Below are 20,261 nucleotides of genomic sequence, written 5' to 3'. Positions count from 1 at the left end.
TGTTGGAAATTAGTAATTTAAGACACTGTGGAGAAATATTAACCATGCTATAGAAAACTCTGTTTTTCTAAGGGACACGCAAAATATTTACATCAAAACCAGAAAAACTACAGCTACAACTACAGAACTCAAAATTATGATTTGTCACTGAGTAACACAACTTCATTGATTTTATAATGCATTTGTAACCACAGATCTGAGAGTAAGTTGATCAAATCCTGCAAAGCACATTCATGATCAAATGGCACAAAAACTAACTGAGGTCATTGGAGGTCATTGGGACCAAACTCCAGCTAAAGTAGGGCCATCAGGATGATCAGCTGATCAGTACCATGTCCAGACAGCTTTAGGATATCTCCAGGGATGGAGACTCCCCAGCCTCTCAGCAGCTATAGTTTCCTTCCATATCTGATATTGCTTTCCAAAAGCAATGTTTTGGTGATCAGGATCTAATTAAAAAGTTAAAATTTGAATGTCCAACACTACGTTCTGATAAGCTTGCCATAAGGAATCAGATGTCTACGTGCAGACTTTCAGCTTGGTTTCAAAGATGAGATCCAAAGCCCTTAACAATAATCCACACTCTGCATTTGTTCTGTAACCCAGCTATTGTAAAACACTCTAGAAAAGGTTAAAAACATTACTGATACTCCTTTTTAAACTTTATTTTGGCAAACTACTAAAGAACCGTGACAGCTTGTAAGTGTGTCTGATGAAAAGAAACCACTTCTCTAAGTAAAGCAAAAAATCAGTTTGCCAAGAGCAGTGTGTTGGGAGCTTTCAGGAACACTGTAATGCTGCTCAATGTTTTTGACCTTTATCGCACATTGATCGTGGAGTCTTGTTCAGTTTGTTGACCACCAGGAAACCAAGTCCTGTAAAGCTCTAATCCAGCCAGCCAGACCCTCATCTGTTCTTCTGCATGAGATTATTAAATTCCAGGACTTTAGAAACACAGTTGCTGGGATTTGGTTTTTTTTGGTTTTTAAAAAAAACTTTTGCAAATTGCTGAGGAAGAGCCACAAAATGGTAACATATCAAACAAATTACAAAGTGTACATATTTAGTGGTAACTAATTGACTTGAAATTATCAAAATAAAACAAAACTAAACTAAATAAACTCCCAGTTTTGCAGAAGGAAAAGAGTCCAAAAATAATGGCCTTTTTTCAAGGCAACAAGTGAGACACATCGTAAAAATGCACACTTTTCCCTGRGGATAGCAGGGTAAAAGCAGAACAGAATACAAAGTCAGCTGAAAGTTCATTTTTAAACCACATTTTGGTCATAATAGAATAAAAATAATCCTATTTTCTTACAATTTTAAGAAATACTGTAGCAAAACCAAAGGCTGTGTATCTGCAAAATAACTGCTAAAAACATTGAAAGCTGTAATTTCTGAGCAGTAAAGAGCTAAACCTGATACCTATACAAACGCCACCAAAGTACCACTTGATCAAAGTTTAAACAAACAGAATATAAATAAAAGYGATAAATCTGTGCAGTCTGTAAAACAATTCACATTCTCTTCCTCACAGCTCGATTAATTTTATTTTCATAAGTGCATAGAATTGAAAATAAACCTTCTTAGGAACTATTATGCCTGCATGTTCTTCCTTAAGCCTCTCCCACCTCTTCTGTGATTCCCAAACCAACTTGTCCTAGTTAAGGGCCTCCCATTTTCTTACACAGCCATGTGGCAACAGCTTTGCTACAGATGGTGGATAATTTAGTCACATAAAAAAGTCGAGGCCTGCTCTTCCCCCTCCTTTACAGATAACTCTGGCAGCAGCACAGAGATTTCTTGAGGCCTGGAAGCTATTAAGGTTCATTTCAAGCACCCTTGAGTGACCAGGGTTCTTTTTGGCCTTCAATCAAGCTGTCTGAGAAACAGATGTTTAGACAGGTCTTGAGTTCTCAGAAACTGACTCTGGAACAAAGCACATGCACACGGGAGAGGACATCACCACACCGGCATACATGGAAAATCCCCCATTTTGCACCCAATGTGGGTCTTCAGCTAACAATCATCATGCAAAAAATGTCATCTCTCAACTGCGGTAATGTTGACTCTTGGTGCTCTCATGCCCCTCAGCATAAAAACATTAGTAAAAACCATCTGCCTAATAACTAAGATATATATTCTCCAAAAATCAAAACTTAACAACAAACACTGAGAAAACCATCAGATATTTACCCCAAAATGCTTAGTAAATAATGAACAGAGGAAATTCAGAAAAATCTGGCAAACCAATAGACCTCTGTTCTATGGAGCCATAGTATGCTCAACATTAAATGCTTTGTACTTGAGCACATGAATCACAGAACAGTTACAGCTTTTTTTGAAAAGCAATTAGAGTAGAAAACTGAATAAAGTTATCTGACATGATTTCCATTATCTACGTGAAAATGAAAAAAAAATCATTGACCTTGAAATAATAGTTTTAAAAAGAGGGTGAAATTATTATCCAGCCAGTTTTACCAACCATATAAACCATTTCAGCAGGTAGTAACACCATTAATTAGAGTCAAAGGTTGCAACACATTGCTCTTAGTACCCAATTGGCAACTAAAATTCACTTGGTATTTCTACTGATTTTTCTGTCTATTTTTTCTAGACCTGCTGATACCAAAAATAATGGATATTTCAGTCATCCTCAAGACTTAAAATACCTTTAACCTGTAAAGCACTATGACCAGTTTGGATGTATACTGTCATTTTTTTTTACACTTCTCTTTCACATGTAGAAATTTAGAATGATTGTTTCCAAGAGAACAGGGTTAAAGTGAGGAAGCCACACTGGCCAGCTCTTTGGAAAACACAGCAGAATAGTAAATTTGAATGTTAAAATGCACTGTTTAACAGAGACGAGGGTTTTTGAGCAGAGTTCCAGCACACTGAAGACATTTCACTGACCTGTTGAATGCACTTGAAGATGGACTGTGATCTCGGTCCCTTTCTCTATCTCTGGTGCGATCTCGGTCTCTGTCCCGGTCTCGGTCGCGATCCCGATCTCGGGATCTCTCTCTCTCACGTTCTCTGTCCTTCTCTCTTCGTGCATAGTAATCCCACTGTTTGCTGGTGTCCAGAAGACTAGACCATGAGGGTGCAGAACCTGCAGGGTGTGGAAAGGTGACTGGAGAAAGAGATGTAGGCATTAGAAAGAACAAAATCCAGTATCAAATGGAAACTTATGCATGAAAACACAGACATCTGTCAATTTCCTCCAACAACATTTTTCCATCTTCCCCTTTTACATTAGAGTAAATTCTAAGCAAACACTGCATTTTTTCCATGATGATTATAAAAGCTTCTGGCACTCATTTAAATAATTCTCATCAGGATGTACAGAACAGGATATAGACCCCAAATATATGTCTAAAAAAAAATTGTGCAAATATTTGCTCAAAGAATCTGATTTTATGTGGTCAAGTGGCTTTATTTTTGGGAGAACAMAAAACAAAAACAACCAGAAAACAAAATGCCTTTGAAACTCAGGYGTTCTGAAAATCCAATTCAGAAAAAGAAGAAAAAAGGCCACTTCCAACCTTTTATTTAAATGCTATTATTTTTATCTCTTCTACTTTAAAATTATTGTATTTAAAATACAATATTAATTATTAAGTGCTTATTCATTAATTTATATTCTATACTGTGCTTTGTCATACTTTTCTGATTATGGATGTAAAAGGAGCTTTAGAAATAARTTCAATCTGGGGAGAAGAAAGAACAAATCCCACTTTGTAAGATAACATTTATGAATACTCAGCACAACCACCAATATCACTAAAATATAACAGTTTAAAAAAATTAAGCATAGTCTTAATCTAGAATTGATACATTAAAATGTTAAGAAGGAAATCTCAACACTGTCTCACAACCTTTTTTAGATAGCTAGCAATGGGGAGAAGGAACTTCTTCTCCACTGCTTTTTGTCAATTTCGATGTAATACACAACTACTGCTCTTAATGCCCCAATTGTTCTGTCCTGCCCTCCCTTGCCAGAAGTCCCGTGAACGCATCCTGTAAAGGAAAAACAAGGCTGAGTATTTAGCTGGAAACAGCACTCTCTAGCGGACTTACAGTACTGAGGACTTCTCCCTTTCTGCTTATCTGCCTTGCTAGCTTTCCTAACTTTCAATATATCGTTTGTTTTGAGCTCCACTTCATCATCTATAATACGAGAACAATATTTACTTGACTTCATGGTGTCACAAAGATTAACAGTACATTTAACATAAATACCCACTGAACAATGTAAAGGGTGTTACTGGTGCTGTATTTCATACTGTTGAGTTATAATACCAGTGGCTTCTGCTGACATCTATGTTCAGACTGCCTTGCCTGCAATGTCTGGGGTATGCCTGCCCCAGAAAGCTTTGGCAGAAGCTTCAGAGAGCAGTTTGCAGAGCATCCAGAGGAGGAATACAAAAGACTTTTAGAGCMGGCAGCGAAGCAGGAAAGAAACACTCCATTGTTAAAATACATTTGCAATGAAAAGTATTATAATTCCTTYAAAAAGCATTTATACAAGGTTTTGCCTCTAATAAAATGCTTGACACTGTTTAACTTCAAGTCTACAAGCAAAACAAAGGGTTAACAGAAAAAATGCCCTAATACAATATTATGCTGTTCATTATACTGCCAAAACCTGAAATTCTTGGAAGAAAAGCAGCCAGAAATAGCAAATAACCAGCTGGACTTAAAAGACTGCTAATTTCCTTGACTTGCCACTATGTCAACAACACAAGTATGGTCTATGAGACACTGGCTGCCAGCGTATTCTGATCTAAAGTTTAAACTTAAGTTTAAATGTATACTACAAAACAATTATTAATGGTAGTACAAACTTTGACAGTAAATTTTGGATACTCCATCACATCAGGAGTAATTCTCACCAGAATTACACCAGAAGTATTTTTACCCCAGTAAAAAAAGATAAAACAGTAATTTRATACACTGCACATTTTTATATCTACATTTTCACCAGGAATTGTTCACAACACACAAGCTTACTCTCCGGTATGAATTGGTGTTCTGCTTTCACTACATTGAATGATTTGTCACTTCTATTATTTCTACATGGATTATTCCAATAGCTTCTACAAGAAGAAAGACTCTTGAAAAATTTAACTCTGATTTTATTTTTAGAACTGGAAGGGAGCTTTGAATAACTACTAACTTTGGAGATGTGAGCCCTCTTTGGGAGATGGTTTGAAAACTTAAAGTTTCATGGCATAATGCAAACTATTTAATGCATCTTCTTTGTGCCTCAAAAAATACCAACTCTCAAACTGTTTCTGTAATGTTGAATGTCTTGCAAGTTCCTAATATTTAAAGAACATTTAGAGCATGGGCCTGAGAATTGCTTGAGAAAAAAGCAAACAAGTGTACAATAYAAAGTACTTCTGTGGCAGATCAAATGCAGCTCAAGCAAAGCCAAAGATCTGATAGCAAAGGTAGCACCAAATTGTGAAAGGATTTAAGAGTAAATTGACAATACCACATGGATGTGGTGGAAGAGCACAAAACCAATACAGACATTCTTGATGCTACAARTTAAGAATATTATTTTACTATGTAACCTTCCTAAAGTGCTTGCAATGGGAAACGCAGCACAAGGGAAGAGACACCAAAGCTAAAAAAGACACCAAAAGACAGGCTAAAAACTTAATCAAGACTGGTATTTTTTGCAATGTGTTCCCTTTGCACATCTTCCCTTGCAAATCGGGCAAAGCTAGGAAATGCACTGACTGTCAGAGAAGTCAACAGGTTGGAGATTCAGTGCTATCACTCAAAGCAACTATTAAATAAATATACTTAGTGGTTGTAAATCACAGTGATCATCTCTACTGTGCTGTGGAGCTGTCAATGTCACCAAGTTCTCATTCTCAGGGAGCACTGTTAAAACACTGACCAGCGATCTCATTGCACATCAGGCACTGTGAGAGTATGATGCTGACCAGGAAAACTTCTTTCACTAAGACATGGGCAACATTGATAGAATGTCTAAAATCCAAAAGTCTGTATGGTAGGGACATCTTAGAGACAGACAATTGCTTTGTGCAGCAAATATGAAAGCTTTTGCTGCAACAGGGATACCAGATACACTGAGAACAGACTGGGAAGATAGGAGCAGACTGGTCTACCTAACTGTAACGGCAATTTTTTAATCCTGCTGAAGAAGCTCAAATTCAGTGTTGGCATSATCATGGTAACAGTCATCCTTTAAAACTGGTGCTGCAACAACACAAGCATGCCATCATCTCTAAAGGTCAACATAAAACTTGGAAATATTCTTATGTTCCCGACAGTACTTGACAGAATAGAATATTCTAACAAAAGAGACACCAAAGTGAAAAACAGTGGAAACTATGTAATAGATGCCAGATACACACATTGGTATGTGTTAGAAACATTGCTTTCCTTATGATACTCTGCATGACTTTAGTTGTATGCCTCAGCTTTTGCTTCGTGCTAAAACTTCAGAAAACACAATTCAATTACTGCTCAAAAATAAGTCTGTATAAAGCAGCTGTTTATGCACATGAAGAATTCTTGAAAACAACAGGTTTCCAACATATGAAAGCAAACATTTGAAAACTGATGAGGATCCTTACAATGTCAACAAACTACTGCGTGTCACTCCACGAATTGCTACAACTTCAGGAAAGTAAGTAATTAAAAAATGTCATTTTGTATATCCATGCTAAAGATTTTGGAACATTTGGGAAATAGATTTGCTGAGCATCTGATCTCTGCTGAACATCACACATCCTCAGAAACAGACAAAACTTTCCCTGCAATTTCTCCTCTTACTAGCTAGGGTTTAAAGGAACAACAGAATTTAGCTGAAAGAAAAGGCATGGAGCTGGATGGCAGATGTACTGAGAGCAGAGGTAGTGACTAACAACATGCAAGGCCCTGTTGGGGGCAGTCCTCAGTTCAGGRTGGGTGATGAACTGAGTCAAAGCAACCCTGCAGAGAAGGGCTTGGGGATGCTGGTGGGCAAAAATTAAATATGAGCCAGCAATGTGAGTTTGAAGGCCAGAAAGCCACTTGTATCCTGGCTGCATTAAGAGTGGCCAGCAGGTTGAGGCAAGTGATTTTTTGTGTGCCCTTGTGAGACTCCACTTGGAGTAYTGCATCCAGCTCTTGGGACCCTAGTACAATCAAGATGTGTTAGAGCAGGTCCAGAGGAGGGCCACAAAAAATTATCAGAGAGCTGGAACATCTCTCCCTAGGTTGTTTAGGTTCTTCAGCCTGGAGAAAACAAGGCTCTAGGCACACCGTATTGTGGCCTTTCAGTACTACAAGGGGGGGTCATAAGAAAAAGAAGATGGAGAGAGACCCTTTGCCAGGGCCTGTAGCGAGAAGGGGCCTTGATTTTACTCTGAGAAATGGGAGGTTTAAATTGGCCATATAGGAGAGACTCTATGTTCATGGTGGGGCACAGGCTGCCCAGAGAAGTTGTGGGTGCCCCACCATCAGAAGTGTTCAAGGCCAGACTGCTCAGGACCTTGAGCAAAGTCATCTAATGAAAGGTGCTCTTGCCCACGGCAGAGAGGCTGGAAATAGATAATCATTGATGGCTCCTTCCACCCCAAATCATTCTATGATTCTATCTTCCCATATTGTCCTATGGATCAAGAAGCAAAGCTATGCTACGTGACAGTCCTAAACTCAGCATACCTTCTGTGGATGCCCATTTGGTGGCACAAAATGAAGCTTTTATTTTAGTTCATTCTTATTTCACTTTCACTGAAAAAAATCACTAGTTTTCCAGCATCAGGTTTTTTTTCATAACAATAATTTTTAAAAAGAGAAGAAAAAGAAAAAAAAGGACTGACTTTGCAATAGGATAGCTGAAGGTTACAGTGTCTTAGACATAYGGCTTTTCAAAGGAGAGGTACCTCACTCGGGATTTCTGAAAGATTGGTCTTGCTGGTTAAAATTCTGATGATATCTCAACAGTACTTGTTCTCCTGCTTCTAAATCCTTGAAAAATTCACCCTGACTTTTAGTCCGTATTACGGCATATGTTTCAAAATCTCAGTTATGCAAAAGCAGTAGAAAAGTATAACCAGTATATAAATTAATACACAAACCAACAGTATTTACCAACAGTGGTTAAATTTGAAACAGCATGTATCTATTTATAATTGTCAGCCATGAGCCTTCATAATTAAACACTGACAGGACCTTTTCATTTTCTAGATAAAATCCTCATAAGTATCAAACAATTTGATATGATGCTAATCAAAATTTCTAGAGCCAGCAAGCTTGCTTACTTACCACTGCCATATGAAAATGCACGAACAGAACGACCATCATAGCCAGAAGAATGTCCACTGTGGAAAATACATGCAAAACCAGTTTTAGCATGGTAAAGATACATGTAAAAACTCAGCTTTAGCAACAAAACTACCTCCTTCAATAAATACATGTAATATATATGTTATATACAATATGCACARGAGGCTTGTAGCATCTTAAATGAGTTTTGTATATGACCTGGTTTTGGCCTCCAGCAAAAGACTGTGCCAGCCAACCTTTTTCCTCCTTTTATATGCCTATATATATACAAATATATGTATGCATATACATACATATGCATATAAAAATGGTATTGAAAAAGTACTGTTAGGCCTATTACAGCTGAACTCTTAAACAGAATAGAAATATAAATTTGGATCCTGTAGAACTCTGGCACTTCCTATAGTTTATGAGGGCTTGAATCAGTGCTCAAATTTTTGTGTACATCTATAGAAAAGGATATGATAACTGTAAAGTACACAGTTCATGTAAATAAGCCTTCAGACTACTAAAGAATACTTAAACAATCATTACCTTAGGCCTTGGCATTGATATTCCATCAAAACTATAACTGATTTGATATTTTGATACTATGTCATAATGAAAGTAAGAAGTGGCCAAGTAACCTACTCGAATAGGTTGACAGGTGAGACTGGTAACATTTCTGTAAAATTACTGYAAAAATCTGAAGCTGGCTCTCCTCTCCCAGATGCAAATCCATAAAATACGGGGAAATGCAAGAGTACTTATTTATTTCAATTACAGAATACTGGAAATTATTAAGTATTATTAAGTATAAGCCTAGTAAGATTTCAAACAGATAATCACCTGTCTATTGTGGGTATGAGGGAAGGTGGAGGACCGCCAGGTGGTGGTGGAAAACCTGTAACAATAAATTAGGTAAGAAAGGGAGAAAAAAAAAAAGACTACCACACACAAACATATAAAAGAACTAGGCTAAGCATACAGYGGCAAACAAATTCCAGAGAGAGCAATGTAAAAGTTGTTTCTGTGTAAATGGATTTTATTTTGTAAGACTAAGAACTACTTTCCAGCTACGTAAAGGCAAAACATTAATCATGTATTATCAGTGCTTYGAGTTAAAAACATTATCCTTCTTAAAAATATGATAATATAGAAGCATGGCTTAATTCTTGAGTATCTAACAATACTTTAATAAACAACTATCAAAACTATTTACTACATAGCTGAGAAAAAAGATTTTAAAGAAAAGGAAATATACATCTAGAAAACTGGCTGATTAGGTCTACTAGTCAACAGCATTTTCATACCATTTCTCTTCTGCCTGGCATCAAAATAACTGAGCCTGCATGTACACATACCGTTTAGTATATATGACCTTTTATCTACATCAYTGAAAGGAAGTTGGTAAGTTGCAAATCAGTTAAGTTTTCATCTCTCAACCAAATGTAGAAAAAAAATCTAAGCAAATTTACCTGGTGGTGGCACTGTTATTGGTATACCTAAAAAGACAACAAATATCAGATATAGTAATAGTTGATTATCTGTAGATCTAAAACCAGATTGCGCTTTCACTACATACATGATCAAGCAGAATGATAACGTACTTTGTGTGTCGTCAGATCAAGCTCTCACATTAACACCGACTGTTACAATTTTATACAAGCCGTGTGAAATCTAGCTTTTAATTTAAATTCCTATTCTTTAAGATCTTCTTTATTTAGAGGGAAGAATAGTGAAGAATAACTCTGGGTCTCAAGGTTAAAATTAAATTAATAATCCTAAAACGTTTAGTATACAGAGGGAAAGTAACATCCCATAGACTACATTTGCTTTATTTTACATTCCATGGCTGGATGGAAGGAAATGCAATTGGCCTCTGACCTTCAATAGCTTGGCATAGGAAATACTAGGTACACATGAACAAAGTATTCAGGCAGCAGCAAGCAATACAGATGTCTGAGTCAACGCTACGACACTGCAATTCATCAGTCAGTTGCTCCATGGAGGGAAAAGGTTTCTTTTGTTCTCTATTTTCTTATAAATATCTGAGAAAGGAGCATCCTTTAACAGAAATGTGTGCAGGAATTACTCTAACCTCATTTTCAGATCTAGCCTAGCTGTTGAATCTAACTAAAAGCTGAGAAATTGTTCCTAACTAAACTAGGTGACCTAACAAAATATACAGCCTCAACACATAAACCTATCTTACTGAGTATGAAAGGAATGATTACAAGGTAAAAATAATTTGTGCACTGGAAAGGTTGTTACATTCCCATGCTTTGCAAAGAACTAGTTTCACCTGAACTGAACACATAGCACTGCTACAAAATGCATTGGTCTAAAACAATACTGACAGAAAATAGGACTATTTCACCAGGCATAAAGCACTTTCAGTTATCAACAACTCTGCTTCCACAAAACCAAGTATATTTCATCTGATAACTCACAGCAAAACTTTGGGGAGGGAAAGAACAGAACACTTTGGCAAGTGCTTTCATCAGTTTTGACATAACTGCATAAGCATTCAGCTAGAACAGTACCAGSCTCCTGCATGATGAGATTTGCATATCTCATTACTTCAGCATTAAAAGACTATTGTATGGCAGGAACATTTTACTAAATCTACATATTTATAATGTCTACAAATGCCAAATGCTCCCAGATTGCCTCGACAGAAGGACAGAATGAAGGACTATGCAAGCTGAGAAGAGTGGTCAATATCAAAGGTCACTGTTAGTGATTTTAATGACATGAATTCCTACCAGCATTAATCCTATAGGATTAAACAAACTTAAAAATACCATTGAGGCTTCTGAAGATATAAAATTTGATCTCTTAGCCAAGGTATAAATCAGGAGACAGGGAACTCCAACAACCAGATTTCTAAACTGCCTGAGCCATTTTCTCTTCACCAGCACACAAGCTTTCCAATGTGCGCTACTGTTTTAAAAACACTGGGTATCACACCATTAAATGTTTCACAGTGTAACATTTAAAAGACCAAACATTCCTGATTAAAATTCCTGAAAGAAAATCTAGACTAAGACTCAAGATGTTGCACACATTATGTTTACCATAATATTTTTGGTTAATTGTGCCAATTAATAGGTTCTTCATGAGCCTAAAACAYTGAAAAAATACTATATATAAACGTTAAGCATGTAATAACATTAATATTAACATTACATTATTACATAATGCAGCACTGTTAAGAATATAAGCTAGTAAAATACTGGAAGTTCTCTCAAAGTGATTTATTACCTCCACCTTATACTTAAAAAAAAGATTTCAATTGTTGCACTAAAACCAGCAAATTGTTAGCACTGCACATGGCACTCAGGACTATCCAGAGAACTACTTGGAAACCCACCAGCTAACTACTGTTTACAAGAAGGAGAAATTTCATATTAAAATATATTCCTTGTTCACAAGAATTTTATCTTGTGCCAAATTAAAAGTATCACCACAAGACTAAAAGCTGAATAAAAAATTTCACTTGAGAGCCATTCAAACAAAATTAACACAGACTGAATACAACTAAAATCCAGAGACCAAATGTCCAAGTAATTTTAATGGATTGCATATTACACTAAAAAAACCTGCATAAGCATTTTTCCCCACACAAACCTCTAAGAACTTTTATAGAGTCATGATTAATGCTTATATAATTTTGAAACAGAAGCTAATGTACTTGATGGTATCACAAAGGAAGAAAGATTTTAATGTCAAGTTGACAAAAACATCTAAAAGATCYAAAAAGATCTAAACAAGGTATTTTCTCACCTTCACTAACACACAAATATGACACAATGCAAGAAAAAAAAATCATAAGTTTCAGTTAATGGAAGTTAAATAATTCTTAAGTCCTCACTCCTCTGCCTTCTAAGTGTATGAAAATATACTTGCAGCATCACCAGGCACTCATTTCTTCTGAGAAAAAACACTCTCTTATGCCATTTCTTGTAATGTAGGCACTACATTGTACCAGTGCAATAAGGTGGCTTAGTATAGCCCTTGTTATGTCCCTACAACATTGTTGGGCTGCCACAGATACATCCAGACCAGATCTAAATACTCAGACTCATGTGTCAAAAACAACCCACATGTCATTAGTGCACCATTTTACCTAATGCACTCAAAAATGCTTTCAGGACATTAAATGAACTTACTAACTCAAGGCTGGTAAATATTTACAGAAAATCAAGTAAAGGATTTAAAGAAAATCAAGCAAAGGAAAGCAATGCTACATGTGCTCTGCTTGTGGAGTAAGGAATCAAACATGAACAACACTGACAGAGATTACCAACATACTGCAAATTAGCTAAACTATGTAAACAGCCGTCAGAAATGTAATATAAGTAAACTTGGTTCTCTTGACACAGGCTAAATTAGGTCAAATTCTTCATATCAGAAGATAAAAAGCACAAACTTGGGATGCTGAGGCTGAACAGTCACTTACCAAACCCTGGTATATATTGCAAAGTTATGCAACAGAAGTTCAACATTCCAGAGAAATTTCTTGTTTCTTAAATCACAAATACATGTCATATTTTTAACTACATCCTTAAACCAAAGCATATAAACCRACTTTTAAAGCCTGGCTAACAAGAATCCATGTTTTGCTTTAGATGAAAATTACTCCAACATATCAATAAACCTAGCAAACAGAAACTAGCACATTTTTTGCCCCAATCTGTCATCTCCTAGGACTATTTGAGAATTTTCTGCATTTGGCATTTTGAATTGTTCCAGGACTTGCTCCTCAAGAAAGAGTTGAATCACAAGAGTGAATGAATACAGAACAAGAGGCCTAACTTCAAAGCAAGATCCTTTTTCAAAGGCACTTTTGGAGGATGTTTTATATTTGGAATACTTAAGTTTTCTGGCAAGTAGTCCCAGTTTAATATTGGGTAAGTGTAGTTTTTTTACTCCTCCTCCAGTGAACCTGGATGGATGGCAGAATCTATTTTAGGAACAGCTTTGATGATAAAGAGCTGGCAACCGCACAATTAAAACACAGGTCSGAGGAAACCAAATCCACAGCTCTTAATCGTTATTTTCGAATCTACTYGAAGCACGGAAGGATGTTCCAGAATACCTTCTGAACAAGCCTGTGTCATAAACCTGCCTGTAAACCATGAGWCTAAAGCCAAACCTGCTGGCTTGATCTGCAACACATGTGGATTTCTTTCACCTTTAAAAACTCAACAGGTAGGGGTTTCATAAGAACAATCCAGTACCTGTATGTGACATCCCTGCACCAAGTACATCTGGGGTGTCTGTGRGGGTGGTTGTCATGTTTTTAATAATATACAACTTAGAGCACCTTTTATGAGCCACAATTACAATTTAAAAAATTACCTTCTAAAAACTTGCCATGCATTACATATATTGTTTTAYCATAAAGGTTTAAACTGAGCTTAARACCGCAGCAAGYATTATTGTCACATTCCTTTCCCTTTCTGTCCCCACCCCCACAATAAGTATCACAAAATTGCCAGAGCAYATTCTCACTTCAGAGACTCTCTTTTATATTTATGAAAAAAAAGGAAAAGGGCAGAGAATTATTTTATTTTTAAATCTCTTCTGCTGTGTTTTCTAGGTGTTTTGATTTTTGTGTATGACCATCACTGAGKAAAGCCAGAGCTTGTCAGGCCGAATGAGTTTAGTTTTAAAATTAGCAGGGACAACCGAAGAAGCAACTTCTRTGAGTTTTTAAACCCTATAAAGGCCCACACTAGTTGCACTCGAATACTGTGACTTCTTCGCTTATACGTAAGAATATTAACAGAGAAGCTTTTAAAAGAAGAYTCCTTGTGCAAACAGAACAGCAAAGAAACTAATCAGCATAATTTTCAGAACAAGTCAAGTAAAAGAATCCAAGCAACAGGAGAAAATGAGAGGCTCCACCTTAAATCAGTCTCTTCTGTAGACAAATGCTTCACTTTCACTTTATGGTGTATTCAAATACACCATCTATTTTACTTTCTCTCTGATCATTCTTCTTAGTTTCTTGCCAAATCCTTCAGAACTTAATGCTTTAAAATGCCAAGCATAGGTAACTGTACTACTTGGGCAAATGCCCATGGCACTTCTCTCAGTAAATTTCCATATATAACACATTTCAAAAAATGTTCAGTAAATATTAGTAAATTTCAAAACAGATTAAAAATGGGAAGAGTTCTCAAAGAGCTTTGAGTCCTCTAAGGTTCACAGACACAGGACACCGGAAAAAAACGTCAGGGACTAATAAGGCTTCTGACTGAAAGAAAGGATACAGTGCAAATGCAATACTTATCAGACTTTTAGGAATTCATACATGCTGTGAGAAAAAAGGGGAATTAGATCTTCTCTTGCTGCTTTGCCTTAGACATCACAGAATCCAACTTGTGACACAAATTCATGGTATGCCACACTTTTAGTTCAAAAGTCTGTAGAATGATGGATTAACGTGTACCTCTCAATTGCATTAACAGTTATTGAATTACAGAAAACAGCTTCTCACTACAAACATTTTCAAGAATGTGAGAACCACCTGTTAGTCTAGCTAATTATTTAGTACTTGRGATCATGCTTACTGAGAAAGTAAAAAGAAAAGTTTTGGTTTTGCCTTACAGATGCATTTAAAAAAAGAGCAAAACACAAAATTCTGAAATTTTGCACAATGCACCTCAAGCATTTGATGTTAATAATTCTCTTATTATTCAGATCCTATGTAGTGCAGGATATTTACCTGGTGGGGGAATCAGAGGCGGAGCAGTACTGACAGTGGGAGGGGGTGGGAGGAAAGGAGGTGGTGGAAGGTGGGTAGGTGGAGCTCCTGGAGGGAAAAATGGAGGTGGCTTGGTAAAACTGTCTACTTCAGGATTAGARCGTTCTGAAAGAACCTGTAAAATATCAAACTCTAGTTACAATTGCCATGTGAAAAGGATAGAAGATAGGTTTCCTCTCTTTCCAGTTACTAAAATAGGAAAGTATCACTTCACACTTAAAGACCCCTATTCAGATGGCCTAAGTTCTACCATCCATATCTACATTCAGTGTCCCAAACTTGCCAAGTGCCTTTAAAGGTCTAAGGGCAGCCAATAGGGGACAACAAGTGTAAAGGTCTGAGGAGGAATATAAGCCATCTGAACATGGTCCAAAACACCATCCTTAATTTATATAACCAAAAACATTAAAAAGATCAGTATGAAAAGCATGAAAACCATACGGYAGCATTTTCAATACCAGCACTACAAATCCATTATTATTTTCACAGTTTAACCTTAACCTAATTTGGCATGGAAATGCAACTAGGGCACCAAGCAACCCTGATCCTTCTCTCTGAATCTTCAGGAGAGAACTTTATTCCATCTTAACAGATTTAGTTGCTTTCTTAGAGTAATAAAAGTCTAAAGACTAAAACTATAAAGACTAACCTTGTAATTTATAGTACAATACTACAAAATAAGTAAAAACAGCCTACCATCAACTATTTATTCMTTCACACCTTATTTTTAAAAGACTACATTTCTTGAACTGCATAAAAGGGGACTTTTACTTCCAGCGTTAGTGTCTGGCAGAAATAGGGGACAAATGGGCAGTTTAAATATTTATCTCTGTCACTCCATAAACAAAACACGCAGATCTAGCAGTCAGTGCTGTCTCCTGGATTTTAAGTCCATAACATCGCTCATTTCTTTTCAGTAAGACATAAATACCAGAGCATATATATTTTTWAATTTATAAATATTTCAATATATTTATAATATATTTCAACAACTGCCAAAACTTTATTCTTGAACTTTAAGCTACTTATGTATTTGTATGTAATTATTCATTCATATACACTGATGCTTTAATCAGAAGCTATGGGCAAAGCAACAACCTCTTTTAATCAAACAYAGAATGCAAAACTGCAGTGTAAAACCTGTATGTTGCTGTTTTCATTAGCACGCCGTCGTCCTTCCACCCTGCTGATAGTGATGGTCTGTCCAATCACATCTATTGTGCCAGATATTCGCCTGCAACACAGGACAAAGCAGAATCAACAAGCAGAATCACAAAAGGGGAGAAAAAAGAGAAAAAAGCCTTATGGACTTCTTTAATTTTAGATGGCAAAAGTTCTTCCTCCTCTAGAAAATATAAAAGACTGTTTCTGAAGAATATTGAAGATAATGCATTTGCTGAACCATGCAAGCATATAGAACTACACAATGTAACAATAAGGACTCCTTTAATAAACAAACACAAAGGCTGATTCCATAGCAGTCTCTATCCACCCCACAAAAGATAATACTACTACTTTCTGTTAAAAAAAAAAAAAAAAAATCCTTTAATAAACAAACACAAAGGCTGATTCCATAGCAGTCTCTATCCACCCCACAAAAGATAATACTACTACTTTCTGTTAAAAAAAAAAGAAAAGAAAAAGATCACGAAACTTCAGTAAGAAAAGAATATATAACAGAACTTCCGCACAAATCCAATGCAAAATAGCTATAAACTATTATTAGAAGTAATTTCTAAATAGCATGAAACCATAATGGTAAGATTCCATGGAAGAACAAAGGTAAGACAGAAGAAAAACTTAGCACTAAATAAGCATAAATAAAACATAAGCACTAAAATTAAAAGTATAATCAATCTCTCAAAATCTTCAGAAAATTAACCATAGGGAAATAGACTGACACAAAGGAAGTATTCCAGGCACCAGACCAGAAAATCACCTGAATGCCACCTAGTAAAACTAAAACCTGGTATTTGCGACAATGGGAATCACTATTTTCAAGAAAGGAATAATCTCAAGTATAGCAAATTTTCCTGCTTTTCTGCTTTTAGCTTTTCTGCTAAAACACCAGAAATCAAGGTTTATAGAAAATGTATAATGAAACCTATCTGCCTAAGAGTTATAAAACCCAGCTTGGATTACGGCTTTGAGCAACCTGGTTTAGGGGGAAGATGTCCCTGCACATGCCAGGGGAGGTTGGGGTAGATGATTTTTAAGGTCCATTCCAACCCCTTGGCATTCTATGGTTCTGTGATTCTACCTGCTCTGCAGCCCATTGTTGATTTCTAAAAGATGTTAATAAGTAGGATTCACCTAGGTCAAATCTGTTAGAAAATGAGGTACAAAACTACCGTGAAAATGATTAAGAGAAACAAAGGCACATCTGTGTCTYACCTATAAGGGAAACCACAATAGATAAAATTGATAATATTTACCAAGAGGATGATAGATGACAGTAAAAAAAAAAACGAGAGAAAAAAAGTTTCCTGGAATTTCYATAGAAACAAATCTGTAGAAAGAAAAAAATACTCATAGTTTCAGAAGATAAGTTCTTGTCTTTTTTACATCTAATGTCCTACTAACCAAATGAATACAAATACTAGGCAGAGCAACTGGACATTGAATTGAACTGAACATGGAATTACAGGCTGAAAGTTCTGCCAGAGCGATAGCTTGGACTCCAATTGCTCAGATACCTAGATTCCAATGCAACTGAAAAAGACACAGCAGACACTAGAGAATGAAGGAACAGATCTCCCAGAGATAATCTGAAGCTCCTTAGCAGACTGCATACTGAGGATGATCCAAATGCCTGTCCTCTGAGCTTTTTACTATCTGGGTTTAGAGCTTCCTCCTGGATTTTAAAGCAAGCTTATTAAGCACAAGAGTTTRGAGTGAAAAAATCCCAGTGCAATGGTACAAGAGTCTGAGAACATATCTGCAAAATAAAACAGTATATACAGAAATCTACACTCTTCAACAATAACACAAATTATCTGGTCTCCTAGTGCCCCACCCTAGAAGTTAGATTGTTCCAATAATCAACATCTGGCTTTTCTAAACTTCCCCAGTGGTCTTGTGTGACCTTACGGCACTGCTACACTGAATTATCATTTTGCTTTCTATAACCAAATTGAGAAYATAGGTATTATAAAACATAGGTAATAAAACAACTGTTCTCACTGTCTCAGTTTTCACTGACAGTTTATTTGGTTTCAGAGTTCTAAGACACTTGTTCTCCTCCATCACTGGTATTTTGTCTTTGTGAATAACAGATGACACTATTCTACAGCAAAAAGTCCCTGCCCTGGCTCGCTCCACTGATTTTCACTTGAGAGTGGGCTTCCACTTGAGAGTGATGGACACAGCAGAATTAAGACTCCTCCTCYCCTTGTACTGTTTGTACAATGCCAGCAACTCTTGGAATCAGCACTGAAAACATACACAGTAACCCCAGAGCAAGAGCACTGGGCATTAAAGCAATATATGCCTCAACCATATTGGCTTGGGAAGCAGCCAAAATACACCACTGCAACATCAAATGAAGGAGACCTAGACTACAAATTAGWTAGTTCCTAGACATCAATTTTATTGAAATTAACAGAGCTTTCACTTAGGCTTTTTTTGATTCTGAAGAGTACACCTGTGTTCAATCAATCTCACGGAATTAAATAATAGTTTAATTATTATTTAATTTATACTTTATAATTATTATTTAAATCATTTTGTATAGAGTTATGTCCACTGTTCTTCCCAACAACTGTCAAGAGACTCAATTTTCATAACAATGGATGAGTTTGGGAATTTGCTACCATACCCTGAACTTGACAAATTCTCTACTTCCAAGATTGCAATAATGACTTCATTAAGTACTCTGCTAAAAGGGCAAATGGAGCAGCAGATGACACCTCAAATCACAGGTTAAGTCACACACACATTAAGTCACATCAAGCTGGCACAAGGAGAAATTTCCAAGACTCCCTAGACATTATCTAGAGCAGTGATAAGATGTTAGGCAGGCACCACACTGTTTCTGTCTCAGGGCTTAAGCAAAGCAAAGGAAGGGTTTGGTTTGTCCCTTATGCAATCAAAGCACCTGGGATACAGATGAATTCCCAATGGACCCACTGAAACATAAAAAGGCAATCCACATGTGTGGGATGCACATGAACCCACAGCAGAGTTCATGCAAAGTGCAGCTTGAAAGGAACATTCCAGCAACTCCAAGTTCATAGCTTCAAAAATCCTTATCCTTACCACAGATAAAATAAATGATCTGCTTTTTGGAACAGCCCCATACAACTTTTCAGAATTCAGAAACAGACTAACTACTGGATGCCACATTTATTTAGCAGAGTTACAGTATAGTCTAACATGTATGGAATTACAATATGCTTCAATATGTTCTTTCTTGTTTCACTTTTGTGTTTCATGTTTTATTTTCCTCCTCTTGAGGACAGCCTCAACTTTGCTGAGCTCACAGCTAATTGATATAAATAAGAACCAAATAGATTACAAAAATCATTTGCATAGAAAATAGACATTTTTCAAAAATAATATCTGAGTTTCCATCACTTAGTCTTGCAAGTTAATGAAACAAGAGAATCTGGTATTTTTTCATAGTACTGAAAGATCAGAAGTTCATTTTCAATAAAAAAGTATATTTACAGAAARATCTAAGCACAGGTAAAGTTTATAAATAGCCCACTGCATTGATGGGCTAATTTCTCTGAAAGCAAAACCCATTTAAATGTRATGTACACTTCAGTAACTGTAAAAGCATAAATGAAGGGTAAAACCAAATAAATTTCTGGCAGAAAAATGCTTTGTGATGAAGAGCTGTTATAGGTATTACTTGAAGAAGAAAATACAAGCTTTTGCAGCCAGCTTACAAATGAAACTTACGTTTATTTCTCTACTACTAAAGAAAAACTACCTCACAGTCCTTGAAAAATGACATAAGGAAAAGTACTGGTCTGAAAAAAAAGTTGTTTCTATGAAATAGTTTGTTAGGACACGTATTGAATATGTCCAAACTTCTTCATGGTCTGGAAAGCACTATAGTCAAAAGAGGTTTCTTCAGGTTTTTACCATAATTGTGACACTGCACATAATAAATCTTTAATAAATTCCCTCTACAGAAAAAAAAAAAGATTTTATTTTAAACCATACTATKTGTATACAATAT

General features: G+C 36.2%; 1 protein-coding gene across 4 annotated transcripts in view; it reads right to left on the bottom strand.

The window, feature by feature from the left end:
* Window positions 1-20,261, bottom strand: part of FIP1L1 (factor interacting with PAPOLA and CPSF1) — a 38,521-nt gene that overhangs the window by 2,189 nt on the left and 16,071 nt on the right. For 2 of the 4 annotated variants that reach the window (XM_057366811.1, XM_057366813.1), the window contains 6 exons: window positions 16,214-16,307; window positions 15,035-15,188; window positions 9,774-9,800; window positions 9,145-9,199; window positions 8,296-8,351; window positions 2,917-3,136 (listed from right to left, as the gene is read on the bottom strand). In XM_057366811.1, the coding sequence (XP_057222794.1) occupies window positions 2,917-3,136; window positions 8,296-8,351; window positions 9,145-9,199; window positions 9,774-9,800; window positions 15,035-15,188; window positions 16,214-16,307 (606 nt within the window). The remainder of the gene's footprint in view (window positions 1-2,916; window positions 3,137-8,295; window positions 8,352-9,144; window positions 9,200-9,773; window positions 9,801-15,034; window positions 15,189-16,213; window positions 16,308-20,261) is intronic. The other 2 variants (XM_057366812.1, XM_057366814.1) reach the window with 1 other exon arrangement.

Source organism: Malurus melanocephalus, unplaced genomic scaffold, assembly GCF_030028575.1.
Source record: "Malurus melanocephalus ecotype Western Australia unplaced genomic scaffold, MMel_1.1 scaffold_71, whole genome shotgun sequence".
Lineage (NCBI taxonomy): Eukaryota > Metazoa > Chordata > Aves > Passeriformes > Maluridae > Malurus > Malurus melanocephalus.
The sequence above is the reverse complement of the archived record's forward strand: the minus strand, read 5'-3'. Positions and strand labels throughout refer to the sequence as shown.